Source organism: Scomber japonicus, chromosome 16, assembly GCF_027409825.1.
Source record: "Scomber japonicus isolate fScoJap1 chromosome 16, fScoJap1.pri, whole genome shotgun sequence".
NCBI classification, from domain to species: domain Eukaryota; kingdom Metazoa; phylum Chordata; class Actinopteri; order Scombriformes; family Scombridae; genus Scomber; species Scomber japonicus.
This window is the reverse complement of record NC_070593.1, coordinates 1,306,088-1,324,506: the sequence shown is the minus strand read 5'-3', so window position 1 is coordinate 1,324,506 and position 18,419 is coordinate 1,306,088. Positions and strand designations below refer to the sequence as shown.

At 34.5% G+C, this 18,419-nt stretch overlaps 1 protein-coding gene across 1 annotated transcript in view; it reads right to left on the bottom strand.

The window, feature by feature from the left end:
• Nucleotides 1-16,533: 16,533 nt before the first annotated feature.
• The window catches only part of heatr5a (HEAT repeat containing 5a), a 56,623-nt gene continuing 54,737 nt past the window's right edge, over nt 16,534-18,419 (bottom strand). The window contains exon 39 of the mRNA XM_053336195.1: nt 16,534-17,052. Within this exon, the coding sequence (XP_053192170.1) occupies nt 16,893-17,052 (160 nt within the window). The 3' untranslated portion in view covers nt 16,534-16,892. The remainder of the gene's footprint in view (nt 17,053-18,419) is intronic.

Genomic DNA, 18,419 nt, shown 5'->3' with positions numbered 1-18,419 from the left:
AGGAAGGGAAGAAAGAAGGAAGGAAGGAAGAAGAAAGGGGGATGGAGGAAGGAAAGAAGGACGGGAGGAGAGAAGGAGGGAGGGAGGAAAGGAAGAAAGAAGGAAGGAAGGAAGAAGAAAGGGGGGTGGAGGAAGGAAAGAAGGACGGGAGGAGAGAAGGAGGGAGGGAGGAAGAACAGATGGAAGTAAGGAAAGGAAGGAAGGATGGAGGGAGGAGAGAAGGAGGGAGGGAGGAAGGACAGATGGAAGGAAGGAAGGAAAGGAAGGAAGGACGGAGGAAATAAGGAACGAGGGAGGGAGAAAGGAAAAGAGGAAGGGAAGAAAGAAGGCAGGGAGGAAGGAAAGAAGGAAGGATATTTTGGGATATTTACAGAAGTTACCAAATATAATTATTTGCCCAATAAAGGGTTAAATTCATCTTTACTGGTTAAACTTTAGTCAATAATTGTACCACCGGAGGTTAAAAAATGTTGTAATATTATTATTTATTTCCTTCTAATATAATAAATATTGATATTGTGAACATTATTTAACATCTGAGGTAAATCTTACAGTTCATTTGTTGTTTTATTTTCCAGATTTCTGTGTTTAAAACTGAAGAAATGACTTTTACAGCATCAGTCAGACTCAAAGCTCTGGTGTCCGGGATTTTCCGACGGCACCTGAAGGCATCGTGTGGAAGGGACGCTGTGACGTCAGAGGGTGCCGTTCGTTACTTTAAACCCAAACAAACAAACATGGAGGAAGCTTCACGTCTCACATGTAGTTTAAATTCTTTATGTTTATTATATTTTAAACGTTTCTGACTGAACTCTGGTTTTAATCTTACAAATATATTTAAATATTTTACATGTCTGAAAAAGAAGTTAGGTTACATGTGCTTCTCTCTATGCTTTCCTAGAAGTTAAATTATCAAATTAATATTTATCATATACCTTTAAATAATTCTGTTAATGTTTATCATGCACATAAAATAATTACCTTAATGTTTATAATATAGACATAAATAATTACCTTAATGTTTATAATATAGATATATAATTACCTTAATGTTTATAATATAGACATATAATTACCTTAATGTTTATAATATAGACATATAATTACCTTAATGTTTATAATATAGACATATAATTACCTTAATGTTTATAATATAGATAAATAATTACCTTAATGTTTATAATATAGATAAATAATTACCTTAATGTTTATAATATAGATAAATAATTACCTTAATGTTTATAATATAGATAAATAATTACCTTAATGTTTATAATATAGATAAATAATTACCTTAATGTTGCAACCCGGTATCATGCCAAAGCGTGTAATACACACGCTGGTCACTAGGGCATTGCGTGTCAGTGTCACGCTTTGCTTTCACATGCGTGTGAAGGACACGCTTACCATGGCCTTAACATTAACGTGCAGTACCAGCAGATGGCAGTCATTTTCTCATTGCCAACAACTACTGTGAAGCAGAGGAAGAAATCAGACACGCCATTTCTCCATATCCCGACCCACCAGGTAAGTTGATGATATGTTGCTGATTTTAAATTTTGTTTATGATTACCTTTTGTTGGAGATGTTCTAGGCCGCCTATGTGTCTTATCATGTTAATTGGATTTGATGAGAGCCGGTAGCTATCCGACGGTTATTAACTTGAGATTAAACCGGAGGATTGGGTTAGTAAACGCTAGCTATTTTAGCAATTAGCTTTACAACTAACGTTATATGAACGTTTTTTTTCAGCTTTAAATTAGTAAGGGGAGGTCTTGGTTAATGTTAAGTATGGCCCCACGACACGTTATGGAGGTTCGTTTGTTTCTTTTTTTTAATCGTTTTCGTGCAGTTCTGGTCAGCGAAGGTCCTTTTAAACAGTGCTAATGACGTTTTAGCCTGCCTATGAAGTTATATGTACGTGTGCATGAGTTCTTGACAAATGGCTAAATAATAAATGGTAGTAGGTGAAGATACAGTCTATGGTTAAGACGCTAATTATTCTGTATGCGTCATAGGTTGCTATAGCTACAGGAGGCAGACAATCGATGCTTAGACGAGCCTCTGTGTATTAATGTCCACCCCTTTCGGTGGTGGTGGCTCTCCAGTCTGCTCCCATTTTGCATATTCCTACAACAAGTTAGTTATGCAGCCACAAGCTTGCAGTGAAGTTATCTAAACGGCATATTTAATTCATTTTGATGAATTCAGCACAATCCTGTAGATCTGTATTGTCCACAATATCCACTGTGTTTTGCTAGCATGCTTGTAGTTGACATGTTGAAGATGACTAAGAATTCAGTATTTGCCCTTTGTGAAATCCAATAAGACTTGCTGCAAGAGAATTGACCATGTTTTTATCTTCTTCTGTCCAACAGCTCCACCCCAGACCAACCTCCTACCTTTACCACTCCTTGACCCTTTTCTATTGAAAACCAACGGCTCTTTTAAGAGCCACTCCCAGAGTGCACTCACTCTCTCACTCTCACTCTTTCTCTCAATCTCTCTCTCTCTGTGTCTCTCTCTCTCTCTCTCTCTCTCTCTCTCTCTCTCTCTCTCTCTCTCTCTCTCTCTCTCATATGACATGCCAGGCCAGGGGTCGACTTCACGGCAGTGTGTGGCCTGTCCTGCTATTTTAAATGTCGCCTCAAAAACCTGCAAAATATGCAAGGCAACACAGCCACTGAAATTGAGGTTTAAAAAGAAACTTGCAAAATTTGACGCAAAACGGGAGAGCTGGTTACATTCAAACCAGAAAAAAAGGACTGCTTCGCATATCGAGGATGAAGCAAATATATTGGTATGATATTCCTTTTTATTGTTTTAATGCAGTGCAATTTGCAAATGTCGTTATGAAAGTTAATATTAATGTTATCTCTTACTTTTCTTTTGTGTGTGTCCTTTTTAGCTAGAAAAACTGCAGGCCCTGGGCGTAAGGGCAATGCTATTTACAGCCAAACCTGGCAAAAAAACAAACACCTGGGTGTCCGAGGTGCTAGTGCCTCGTTGCCACTTATCCACGAACGCCACTACATGTGTGGACAGAATGAAGGACCTTTATGGATTTGTTGTTCATGGTAAGAATGGTCTGTAATTTATTTTAAAAGGTTAGTCTTCTGTGTTTGGTTTTCAGCTTTGTGGTCACAGTGACAATGAGTAACCCATTTATGTGAAAACAAATTTAATTGTCACTATGCTTAAACTCTGTAGGTTGAGGAGATGGAACTTTTTTACAAACTTATATAGATGTGCAGGTTTTTTCAGTCACTCATTGCGTTTTAGGCAACACCCTAAACCTAGTGCTCTATGCACATTGAGGGCTGTATACTTATACTTACCTTTTGTAGTTAGTAGCACTGATCCTTGCGGAGTAAAAAAGCTATTGCTGTTGAGTCCACACATTTTTCTGCCCTCCAAGAAGACTAAGAACAGAGGTCAAATCAATTAGAAATGTATTTGAATAGATAACTTGCTAGGCTGCTGTCAGCTGAACAGTCAATCACAGTGGACAGCAGTAAAGGAAGATGTTCCATTAACCTAATCAAGATTCTCAGATTCTCCTGGATCTTTCTGTGTGGAGTTTGCATGTTCTTCCTGTGTCTGTGTGAGTTCTCTCCAGGTACTCTGGCTTCCTCCACCGTCCAAAGACATGCATGAGGGGATAGGTTAATTGGAAACTCTAAAGTGTCCAAAAGTGTCAGTGTGTGTGTTAATGTCTGTCTGTAGCCCTGTGATGAACTGGCAACTTACAAGTACTTCTGTACTTGCCCGAAAGATGCTGGGATAGGCTCCAACCTGCCCTGGCCTCAACAGCGGTAGCAGTAGAGAATGAATGGATGGATGTTCAATTGGAGAAATGCTTTGTGGTATACTTTTTAAATTTAAGTGAGTACGATACTCACTTTCTGACCAAATACAAAATTTAAAATTTTGGCATCACCAATAACAAAGAAAGGCAACTAACAAATATTCCTATTTTCATATTGAACAGCAAAATCCAATTCAACTGACAATCTTTTTGGTAAAGCCCTAGTTAACTCTGTATTTTACAATATACTATATTGCGCATTGCGTCTATAACATTAACCGCATAGAAAACATCACTCAAGTTTACTTTGACAAACACAACTTGGAATATATTGTAGTACAATAAAATGTCTCAATGTTTCAAATTTTAGGAAGCTTAATTTCATTTCACCAAATAGTCCTTTTGGGTAAACTTTAAAGGTAGACTGCATCAGTGTTTGATGCAATAAGTGAAGTGAATTGGATAAACATTATTTCCTTAATTTCCTCAATTTGTGTCTAAACACTATGCGGAAGAAAGAGATATAGAATGGGATCTGTAGCTCATCAACGCCTGTGTGCTGTATTGATTGGCAGCTACACACCAAAACCATAAACATTCAGAGGAAAGCAAATATGGCTGAGCAGGCATCAACACACACTTGTAGTGGTTCTACAATTCATTTAGCAGGTGCCTTTTATCCAATGCAACATGCATTTGATCACCCCTTTAACCAGTATTTGAATGCTGGTCAATACCGAAGTCAACAGTGCATAGGCGTATCACTGCACTACCCCACACCACCTATAGTGGTCCATAAGTGATGATTTAAAATGATAATGTCTATTTGAGTCTCTACATTGACTTATTATGTTGTTAATTTAAACTAATTAAAGTAATATTACTATGTAATGACTACTCCTATTCCTCTGCTATGCAGACTGGGTCCCACAAGGTGCCACAGGACAGTTGGATGAATCCTCATCAGCCCCAGTTGAACCACCAATTGGACCAGTAGCTCCACCAGATCCCCAGCAAACACTGGCTCCACCTGAATCCCCAGCAGTCCCAACTGGACCACTAATGGCTCCACCAGACCCACCAGTAGCAGTGACTTCATTGTATCCCTCAGCAACCTCTGCTACATCAGTGAAGTCCCTGACTAGGCCACCAGCAGCCCAAACTGGACCATCAACATCTGGACCCCATTCCTCAGAAGGAACTCCAGCAGCCCCACTTTCTTTAGAAAAAGGTATGTAGGACACAAATAGCAAGCCCCACAAAATCATATTGTTACTTTGTCTAATGTGAAAATGTAAATAAGTTCTCAACACCAGACATCCCATTGTGTATAAGACTGGCAGGAATGGATATTAAAAAATAAGGATAGAAAAGAAAACAGGTTATTGGATTAAGGCCTAGACTATATTAGGACACGTAGGGCCCTATTTAGATGTTCTATAGTGCATAGTCCATAAAGCATGGAGCACACATGTTTACATCACTGTGCTAGGTTTTGCTGTGCACCACATTGCGCAAGGCAAAAATAGAGCCTTGATTTTCTCTGGGTGTTCATATGGCTTCCGGTGCTTCAGGTGCATAGACACTTTCAGAAATTGATTTAAGTAATTTGTGTTATTAACGTGGATGTGGAAGATTTGACAATTAAATGTGAAATATGAAGTACAACTATGGTGCTGTAGAATCATCCACTGTGTATCAATTCCTTCACTGCGATAATGTTAGTCCAAAAGGAATGTACAAGTAATTCAGTAATTTGGCAGCTAGAAATGTTTGTATTAGCCGGCTAAAGCCAGGTTATCCTTAAGGCAAGGCAGTTTTATTTATATAGCGCATTTCATACACAATGGCAACTCAATGTGCTTTATATAAAACAGAAAAACATGTAATTTGAGAAACTTAAAACATACAATTAACCCCCCACCCCACCATAATAAAAACAAAGTACAGAAAAATAGAAAGACATAAATAAAATGACTGGGGACAATTAAGGTGTGTTCACTGTGTGCTGCCATTAATCCCCAATGAAGAGCATAAAAATTGCCAGACATCTCTGATGCAATAGAAAATCACTGGATCTATAAAAAATGTAAATACCTTTTGACACATTAAGAGCATTCTCCAATTGTAAACTGATATATTTTATTGTTTATGTTATTCACATTGATGTAATAGTTTTTAATCATGATCACTTATTTTATATCCTTTCCTGTAATAGATGACATTGTGGAAGAAGGCTGTCCAGCTCCCAGTGCAGTGCTCCAACGGAAAAGGAAAGGTGTGTCATAATGTAAACCCATAAATGTCAGAATATGGTTAAAAAATATATGTACATATTTGTCATTGTTTTCCAAAAAACACAATGAAGTAATCAAATATTTTTTGTCCATAGTAGTGTCAGTGTCCAGTCAGTACACGTCATAGAGGAGTAAAGAAACTAAAACGTATTCACACCTGAGAGGCTAAATTCATAATGAAATAAATGATACTTGATTAATGCAATAGTTGATTCATTGTTTCCACTCTAAATGAATGTGCTTACAGTTTGATTGCTCCACCTTTAATTTTAAATTTGTACTGTAGTGTGGGATTTGCATTGATCTAGTCTTGGTCATCACTTGCTCTCAGTTTAGATGTTCGTAAGAGCATTAGCTGACAGTGAATGAGACTGTAATCTTTTATTTTCCCCACTGGTCTCATTGCACATTTCCCGTAATTCATACAGTAAGTGTGTCCATTCTTTGTAAACAGACATGTCTAGTAACACATGATTTTGGAGTGATCTTGGTTGTCAAAGACAAAAATACCCTAGTCTCTGCTGTGAAGTGCTCTACACTTCCATGAAACAGTAATTTGAATTGATTTGAGTACTGATTGCCAATATATTTATCCTATCACCCATCTCTATAATCCATTGATTACAGTAATTTACCAGTGATGCATGCAAGCTCTGTACCAGAATAACTACAATAAAAACCAGTCTGTAAAGGTTTAGTGTAGTATTAAGATTTTTGAACTTCATATTTCCCTTTCAGAATGCCCACATACAGTGTCAGGGAGCCAAGATTTCTACCCTGTGAAGAGGGTTGCCAAATGCAAAGTTGTAAAGGTTCAATAATCACACACAGTCAGAGTCATTCACCTGCTTCCGTAATCATAAGGAATTCAAAATGATAATATTCTGTCTGTGAAATTACTCTGTTCAAGTGCTCTTTTGGTTCTTGTCTATCACTGTTGGTATTTCATATAGTGGAAAAGTCAATAAAAGCAACCTCTGAACTCCATTTTTTCTAGAAAGTCTCATGTTAGAGAATCTTCCAGTCAAAAATTGCTGATAGTTTTTCTGTAATCTGTGTAAGTTTTCAAGACAGTGGTACAGTCAAAGATTTGAACTGAAAAAGTCTCTTTTATTTTTTTAGGGACAAAAATTGAAGCTGGTGGAGTGGGAGCCGTGCAAACTCTGGTATGTATGACTACTGATTTGCAGCACATAGCCAGTTAGAGTCGCCATATAGTTTACATGTTATGTTGTTTTCTCCTAATCTGTCTCCAGTCTGTATATTTTATTTGACACCAACACTGAGAACATTCACATGCACACCAATAATCTATTCATGCCCAATATTGACTAAATTATTATCCCCACACTAAACATTCAGTGCTGAAATAGCCTACATTATATAAAATCTATTAGTCTTCTAGGAGAAATGTGAAAAATAAATAAAGCCATGTAGGTTTAGTCCACCCTGTGAATGTAGTGTCATTGAATATAAAGTGGCTGCATTGTCTCAGTCAGAAATTCTAAAACATCTATCATGTTTCTCTGCTAACAGCACCATTGTACAGAACTCAGAAAGAGGCTTATTTAAAAATCCTAAAATTGTCCATCACTGCATCACTGCATTAATCTCACTTTATTCATTTTATTAGTGGATGACTGTTGTACATGCTAATATGATTGTATATGATACATGTTTGTATATGATATTCATTTAAAAGTTATGTTTACAGACATTCCCACCAAAAATGACACTTTGGTTGCTTTCTTTTTTTTGTTACAGTGGAAAGGACTGGCCATTGGAGTGGGTGCCGGAGAAAGACACCACTTGCTAATATTGCCAAAGTGCAGAATGGACTGCAGTGCCCTTGTGTTTGTCATGTTGTTTTGTTATTTTTTTGTTCTTAATTGTTTCTGTTCAAACATAAAAATGACGACCACGTGGGCCTGAACCTCTCCATTGCCACTTGAAGCTCTATATCTTTTGCACTTTGTCCTATGTATCGTGACTTTTTTTTTGCACAACAATTATTGCCACTTGAAGCAATGAGTATTCATTTGCAGTACTTTCTTCAATAAAGAAATACCAAATTAAGTCTTCATCTTTAATATCATTGGTACATTGCTCTTGGAGATAATAATATGGGAAGGCTATCGGGGGGATGTGGGGGACACACAATGAAGACGATGGAGGCCATCCTGAATGACAAAGGTCAGCCACTTAGCACCTTGATGGACCAAAGAAACAACAGGCTCCTCTCTCTCTCCACTGAAGGACTCAGAGATACAGTAGATATTATGTATCTACAGTCATCAGGCTTTTTCACGTCTTTGATCAATAAATGAGCTGACAGACATTTGAATTTCCTTTTGGGGATGAATAAAGTAAGTCTTATTTATCATTTGAATTCATGATAACTACATTTTGTTAAATATAGAAATACATTCTTCACACTCTTTGTCTGTATAAAACATTCTGGCCATACTATACTATGATTTGCTCTGATATGATTAAAATACAATAAGTCCTCCAATACCAACGACCTATACGGTCGTTGGTATTGTAGTGGGCATTCCCAGTGACGTCATGCGCTCCCAGAAGGGAACCCCCCCCCCCCCCCCGCTTTTTTTAAAATCTGGAATAAAGCAACATATTTACTTTTTCTTAACAAATATCATCTATATGCAATGTGATTACTAGTTCTGCTTTACCAGATATTTGATAATTTCAGTAGAAACATCATTTCATAACCCTACTTTACAACCCTAATTTAGGACCCAAAACTACCGCCCCCAAATCGCAATTTATAAGATATTAGTGGAAATAGCAGCTGTTAAGCAACGACTGTACTTTTTCTTTACATATATGATTTTGATACAGTGTGATTACTAGTTCGGCTGTACCAGATATTTGATATATTCAGTAGAAATATCATTTCATAACCCTATTTTACAACCCTAATTTAAGCTTTCTATAAGCACCAAGTTTAAGGTTTGAAGGTCAATATTTCAAAGCAGGAGCTATGTAGAGTCTTCAAACTGACATATGTTACTCTCCAGGCCAAGACCTTTCCAATGATGTATTTGGACAATTACAAAGTTTTAACTTTTATATTTCACAGACCCTAACCCTAACCCTAACCCAAGCCATATCCCAGGCTTAGTTTCTAAGAGCACTTTGAAGGACCAGTTGATAAAATGAATCTCTTGTTTGTTTGTTTGTTTATTTGTCATTTATTAGTGGAATTAGGGACCAAAATTAGTCACTTTAGGAGATTGTAATACTGATGACAATCTAGGGGAGTACTAGAGGTTTTGAAGAAGGCCTAAAGTGCTTTATTTAGGATTAGGGTTAGGGTTAGACCCTTTCTCAGTCATACAAACTATTTACCCTGGATATTTTTTGTTTTTTCATGATTATGCAACAGTAGGGGTTGGATGTAATGCCAAATGGAAAGCCCAGTTTCATTAAATATATGAAAATGACAAGTGCAAATACATAGAGATGTAATGCACACGCATGGAGTGTGTGTTTATATTGAGGAAGACTTTTAAACTACATGTACAAACGACCTAGGGGAGGACAGCCTCTTAAAATAATGTGAAATGTGTTCAATCAATCACATAGTGAATTTCTTTCATAGGCTTTTTGACTAAAGTCTTATTGCATAGTTTTTGTCAACAGTAACAGTGCATCATGTGCCTATTCCTACTACTACTACTACTAATGATAATAATATCAATAGTAATGATTGTTTATTTGTGTCTATAATCTACCAAAAATAAATCAATAAAATAACTGGAGTACTGTGTTACAAATAGAAAAAAAAAAACAATTTCAACAAAATTTATTATCATACACTTCAGCATGAACAAGTTTACAAGTACTGGAACACATTTTTATACATATCTGATGTAATGGTATGATACACTACTTCCTTTAGTTGGTACAGTAATGACTGCAAATACTACACTCAAGAATCAACCATTGGTATTGATCAAGTGTATGTTTTGGAAAGGTTTTTTTGTGTTGTGACATGTACATAAGTGGCTCATTCCAAAGATTAGTCACACTATCACCATGAATGACATCATACTGGAGCACACAGTATGAAATATATTACATCCAGCAGAGTATAAAATTCCTTTAAATAAAGAAAAGCACTGACAACACACAATACTCCACTACAACAGAGTGCATTACAATAAAAAGAATACAACACAAATAGATGCCACAGTAATACAGGACTGCAACTAACTGTTTTCCAACTCAATAAATCAATCTATTATTGCAGTCCAATCAGAATTGGCATACACCTCATGTCAAGAAGCAGATTCAGACTGCCTCAAAGTCACTGTCCTCTGAACTGTCATTCAGTTCTTTGTGGCACTCTGGTGTCTCTTGGGGCCAGTCCTCCAGCAAAGACGCAGCATTAGGTCCCAGGGCCTGGCTGTAGCTTGCACATACAAGCCGGAACTTGTCTTCCACATTGGCAAGCCTTTTCTGAAGCAGACACTGTAGCCCACGATGTCCCACTTCACTTAAACTTCCTAGAAGGAAAAATGTAAGAGGCAAAATTTCAGTGCGTTTGTGATGTTCAACTAGACCTTTACCCACTTTACTGAAGAAGTCGAGAATTTACATTCTGACACAAGGAATTCAAAACACTACTAGACACTTTTTATGATCAGTATGACGTCTGAACCTATCCTATCTAGTTATGGTTGAGTCCAAGACTACTGTGCCAGGGTAAATGTCACCCTCAAAAATCAATAGGTTTGTTCCTGTAGTGGTCAGGAATTAGGACAGTAAATTTGAAAAAACTAAAATCAGAACATTTGTAAGGTTCCTAACTAAGATCTGTAGTGGTGGTACAAGTGTGGTACATGGGTGCAAATCCATAGTATGCCCCAAACCGTAGCTGCAAGGAGATAAAAGTTAACTTACCACTGCTCCTGACAGCGGACATTTCTAACATCTTTGCCCTGATGTTCTCTGCCAGACCTCTGAGGTAGGTGCAGTGCTGCCTCATCTCCCTCACCACAATGACCCTTTCTTCCTGGAGCCTCATTTTTGACATTAACGCATCAAAAATGTTCTTTTTTGTGAGGATATTGATGGATTCTGAAACAATACAAACAACATTCAATCAACAACTTTGAGCTATACATACATACACAAAAAATGTAGATCCAAACGGCAACAAGTATTTGAAAAGTATAGAAATGACACTCAAAAACACCACATCTGCCCAAACATTACAGAATTAACACTGAAGTGAGCAAGATCTTTTGTGTGGCATACTTGTATGTATAGAGTAGCATATACGTCATATCATCAATTTATTCAACCATGATCACAGACTCACTATCACTTTAAAGAAAAATTGTCCCATACCACTGCTGTGCATTTCCCATGGCCATATGAGATCTGCCCCACTGTCTCCTCCAACCACAGCGAGTCTGCTCTCCACCTTCACCACATCAATCTGCTCCTCATTAGACACCTGCCCATTATAGAGGTTGATTGTCTCCAGCAGTTTCTTCTTGTCCTCTCTTAATTTCCTTCGCCGCAAATGTCTAATTTTGTTGCTATCTATAAAGTTAGAAACCACAGAAATGATGCATATGTGTGTATGCAGACATCAGATGGTAGAAATATTACATGCGTTTTCGACATACCAGTCTGAGTATAAAGGCTGGCTTTTTTGTGATGCACGCTGACAAACATTTGTTCAATGGACTGCTGAAGATTCTGCTGGTCATCGCGTTGGGTACCTAGAGAATCTTGAGAAAAACAACAACAATAAAATATAAGTAAACATTTCATATTTCATTCAGTAATGCATAGCAAAGCAGAGCATACAGCCTCAGTTATTCAATTGATCATCATCTTACATTATTAATGAATAAATAAAATACAGTACCATCAGCAGCCCATTGTTCTACATCCTGTACCCACTGCTCCACCATGCTCTCAGGACACCCAAGCTCTCTCCTCAAATCGTCCAGCCTCTGGGACTCTTCTTGAGCCTTTTGGATAGTCTACAGTAAAATAAATTTGCCATATTCTTAAAATCTTACCTTAACCTTAATGTTTATAATATAGATATATAATTACCTTAATGTTTATAATATAGATATATAATTACCTTAATGTTTATAATATAGATAAATAATTACCTTAATGATTATAATATAGATATATAATTACCTTAATGTTTATAATATATACAAATAATTATCTTAATGTTTATAATATAGACACAAATAATTACCTTAATGTTTATAATATAGATAAATAATTATCTTAATGTTTATAATATAGATATATAATTACCTTAATGTTTATAATATATACAAATAATTATCTTAATGTTTATAATATAGATATATAATTACCTTAATGTTTATAATATATACAAATAATTACCTTAATGTTTATAATATATACAAATAATTACCTTAATGTTTATAATATATACAAATAATTATCTTAATGTTTATAATATAGATATATAATTACCTTAATGTTTATAATATATACAAATAATTATCTTAATGTTTATAATATAGATATATAATTACCTTAATGTTTATAATATATACAAATAATTACCTTAATGTTTATAATATAGACATATAATTACCTTAATGTTTATAATATATACAAATAATTATCTTAATGTTTATAATATAGATATATAATTACCTTAATGTTTATAATATAGATATATAATTACCTTAATGTTTATAATATATACAAATAATTATCTTAATGTTTATAATATAGATATATAATTACCTTAATGTTTATAATATAGATATATAATTACCTTAATGTTTATAATATAGATATATAATTACCTTAATGTTTATAATATAGATATATAATTACCTTAATGTTTATAATATAGATATATAATTACCTTAATGTTTATAATATAGATATATAATTACCTTAATGTTTATAATATATACAAATAATTATCTTAATGTTTATAATATAGATATATAATTACCTTAATGTTTATAATATAGATAAATAATTACCTTAATGTTTATATTATAGATATATAATTACCTTAATGTTTATAATATAGACATAATTACCTTAATGTTTATAATATATACATATAATTACCTTAATGTTTATAATATAGATATATAATTACCTTAATGTTCATAATATAGATATATAATTACCTTAATGATTATAATATAGATATATAATTACCTTAATGTTTATAATATAGGCACAAATAATTACCTTAATGTTTATAATATAGATATATAATTACCTTAATGTTTATAATATAGATATATAATTACCTTAATGTTTATAATATAGACATAAATAATTACCTTAATGTTTATGATATAGGCACAAATAATTACCTTAATGTTTATAATATAGATATATAATTACCTTAATGATTATAATATAGATATATAATTACCTTAATGTTTATAATATAGGCACAAATAATTACCTTAATGTTTATAATATAGATATATAATTACCTTAATGTTTATAATATAGATATATAATTACCTTAATGTTCATAATATAGATATATAATTACCTTAATGATTATAATATAGATATATAATTACCTTAATGTTTATAATATAGGCACAAATAATTACCTTAATGTTTATAATATAGATATATAATTACCTTAATGTTTATAATATAGATATATAATTACCTTAATGTTTATAATATAGACATAAATAATTACCTTAATGTTTATGATATAGGCACAAATAATTACCTTAATGTTTATAATATAGATATATAATTACCTTAATGATTATAATATAGATATATAATTACCTTAATGTTTATAATATAGGCACAAATAATTACCTTAATGTTTATAATATAGATATATAATTACCTTAATGTTTATAATATAGATATATAATTACCTTAATGTTGAGACATTTATGATGAATTTAAGTTTTTTAATATTAAACTCAGTAAAAAGCTAAAAACACATCTTAAACCTTCATCATCATCATCATCATCATCATCATCTGTGTTTGATTAATAATAAAAACAGGAAGCAGAATTAGAAGAAAAACAAGTTTTATTTACTCACTGTGTTAAAAAAAGAGCTTCTTTCATTCTTTCATTCTTTCTTTCTTTCATTCTTTCTTTCATTCTTTCTTTCATTCTGTCACTCGGCTGCTGTGTGAAGCAGAGAAGCTGGAAGACTGAAGCGAGCGACTCACCTGCTTATTATTATTATTATTATTACTTTATGATTATTGCAGTTTAATATTCAGCGTGTGTGTGATGAAGGGTACGATGAAAGGATGAAAGGATGAAAGGATGAAAGGATGAAAGGATGAAAGGAAACAAACAATCTTCAAACTTCCGTCGACACTTTTTAAATGTTTTTAACTTTGAATCAAACTGAAAGTGAAGTTCAGACGTCGTAGTGTTATTAAAACTAAAGTGCTGATAATGGATTAATACACTGACCTTTACAGGCTGCCGTACACACACACACACACACACACACACACACACACACACACACACACACACACACACACACACACACACACAGAGTCTTCAGGCTGACCCGTGAAAGAAACACTAAAAACAACTTCTATAAAAATAATAAAAGAAAGAATTAAAATCTTCTTCTTTATTTTATTAACATTCAAACAGCTGCAGTTAAATATGAGCTGCTTGTTTTATTGAAGGTTTGGTTCCAGCCGGGTGGAGCTTAACTCTCACTGGCTGCTAATACACTGATTAATTATTAGTAGGAGGAGGAAGAGGAGGAAGAGGAGGAGGAGGAGGAAGAGGAGGAATGGAGAAGGAGGGAGAGGAGGAGGAGGAAGAGGAGGAATGGGAGAAGGAGGGAGAGGAGGAGGAGGAAGAGGAGGAATGGGAGAAGGAGGGAGAGGAGGAGGAGGAAGAGAAGGAATGGGAGAAGGATGAGGAGGAGGAGTTAGAAGAGGAGGAGGAGGAATGGGAGAAGGAGGAGGAGAGGAAGAAGAGGAGGAGGAGAAGGAGGAGGAGGAGGAGGAGGAAGAGGAGGAATGGGAGAAGGAGGAAGAGGAGGAGGAAGAGGAGGAGGAATGGGAGAAGGAGGAGGAGAGGAGGAAGAGGAGGAAAGGAGGAAAAGGAGGAGAAAGAGGAGGATGAGGAGGACGAATGGGAGAAGGATGAGGAAAAGGAGGAGAAAGAGGAGGAGAAGGAGGAGAAAGAGGAGGATGAGGAGAAGGAGGAAGAGGAGGAGGAGGAGGAAGAGGAGGAGGAGCCAATCACAGGGCTGATATGTAGAATCATTTATAATAAAATAATGAATTATTAATATTTTTATCTTTTATTGTAAAATCATTTTATTTGATTGAACTCTTTAAAAGTCTTTCTGCTTTTATACTTTATATTTCATATCTGACTTTAATCTTTCACTTTTTACATTTAAAACTTTAAAACTGAACTTTTATTTTGAAATTTTTTATGAGTGACTTTTATTTTATATTGTGTTCATGAAGTTTATTATTAAACCTTAAACATGTTCAGCTTCATTTATAAAATAATCTCATATATTTATTAATATCTTCATTTTTCTTTCTGTTGCAGCGTTTTTTAAACTTTATGTTCAGATGATCAAAAATGAAGATTTTCACATTTTCTGGACTCTGAACCATTCAAACAGAATAAAATCATTCATATTTATTTAAAAAAGATCAAATAATATTAAAAACTGATGAGTGTAAAAACATTTAGATGAATCATTTCATTTGATTTATAACTTCAGATCAAAACCTTCCAGCTGATATTTAATGTTTCCCCTCGTTACTGATTGATTGATTGATTGATTGATTGATTGATTGATTGATTGATTGACTGAAGTGGATCAATAACAGACAGCAGCTTCAGTCTGACTCGTATTAGAAGATGTTTGATGAGTCAGACACTAAAGAAAAGAACCACGCTGATGTTTCTTCTTTTTATCCCAAAAATATAAAAAATGTTTTGCTGTAAAATGAAACATGAAGCTTCTGCTCGCTGTCACGGTGCGTTCAGGGACACTCAGTGCTGCATTCAGGGACTAAGATCACTGTAGGAGTAACAGTGCTGGTATTGATATAGATATTAGTACTGGTATTAGAACTGGAATAGATACTGGTACTGGTCTAGATGTGAGTACTGGTCTAGATGTGAGTACTGGTCTAGATGTGAGTACTGGTCTAGATATGAGTACTGGTCAAGATGTGAGTACTGGTCTAGATATGAGTACTGGTCTAGATATGAGTACTGGTCTAGATATGAGTACTGGTCTAGATATGAGTACTGGTCTAGATATTTGATAGTTTTTGGGATAAAACTAAAAGCAGCAGTTTGGTTCTTTAACATGAACATGAATGATAGTGATGATGTAATATAGTGATGATGTAATATAGTGATGATGTAATGATGTAATATAGTGATGATGTAATGATGTAATATAGTGATGATGTAATGATGTAGTGATGTAATGATGTAGTGATGTAATGATGTAATCTGTCTGTAGAGTTTATATTAGCGCTCACACAGAGAAACGCCGCCATGTTGGAAGGCTCAGGATGACATCATGGTGATGTAATCATGACGGTGTGATGTCACTCCTCCAACATGGCAGCGTGTCTGCTTCCTGTCATCAGACTCAGTACATGTAGTGTTTTGTCCCAGGGGACAGTGAATGCAGCACGCTATGTGGGATTAACCTCCGTCCCTCTCTCCGCCATGTTGGTGACCTCACAGGAAGTCGGTGACCTCACAGGAAGTCGGAGACCTCACAGGAAGTTGGTTTTGAGCGTGATGCTTGGCGAGGACTTGGCGCCGCTGCGGGAGGCGGAGTTAGCGCTGCTAGCTTTAGCATTCAGACTCTCCTGGTTTCCTTTAACAGCCGCTTCCAGACGAGACTTCAGCTGAGGAGACGCTGAGACCAGAGACCTGAGAGACAGAACGGACAAGATACAACAAGTTTATAGTTTATAGTTTATAGTTTATAGTTTATAGATGATTAAACACCAGAGACCTGAGAGATATTACTGCTACTACACTTACACCTAACATCATTAATAGAGGAATGAAACTGTGTCATGTTTAAATGAGAGTTTAGTGTCTTGGAGAGTTTAGACGAGCAGAAATATGATCTGATGGAATTAAAGCTTCTAGTGGAAGAAGTTAATAAATATATTGAGTTACAGCAGAAAACACTGTATGGAAGATAACTAGTGACAACGTTAATGCTGTGAGTACAATAAGTGATTACTTTTATCAAAATGTAACTAAACAACTGAGTACTTTGTGTTAGATTACATCAAAAAAGTAATCTAATCTAATCTCTCTGTATTTTACACACTGAGGTTAAAATGTCTGATATTACATTCATTACGGTAAACAACCAATATTACATACATTACGGTAAACTACTAATATTACAGTCATTACGGTAAACTATTTATATTACATTCATTACGGTAAACTACTAATATTACGTTCATTACGGTAAACTACTAATATTACTGTTATTACGGTAAACTACTAATATTACATTCATTACGGTAAACTGCTAATATTACACTCATTACGGTAAACTACTAATATTACATACATTACGGTAAACTGCTAATATTACAGTCATTACGGTAAACTACTGATATTACATTCATTACGGTAAACTGCTAATATTACATTCATTACGTAAACTACTGATATTACATTCATTACGGTAAACTACTAATATTACGTTCATTATGGTAAACTACTAATATTACAGTCATTACGGTAAACTACTAATATTACATTCATTAAGGTAAACTACTGATATTACATTCATTACGTAAACTACTGATATTACATTCATTACGGTAAACTACTGATATTACATTCATTACGGTAAACTACTAATATTACAGTCATTACGGTAAACTACTAATATTACATTCATTACGGTAAACTTCTGATATTACATTCATTACGGTAAACTACTAATATTACAGTCATTACGGTAAACTACTAATATTACATACATTACGGTAAACTACTAATATTACATACATTACGGTAAACTGCTAATATTACGTTCATTACGGTAAACTACTGATATTACATTCATTAAGGTAAACTACTAATATTACATTCATTACGGTAAACTACTGATATTACATTCATTACGGTAAACTACTGATATTACATTCATTACGGTAAACTACTGATATTACAGTCATTACGGTAAACTACTGATATTACATTCATTACGGTAAACTACTGATATTACAGTCATTAAGGTAAACTATTAATATTACAGTCATTAA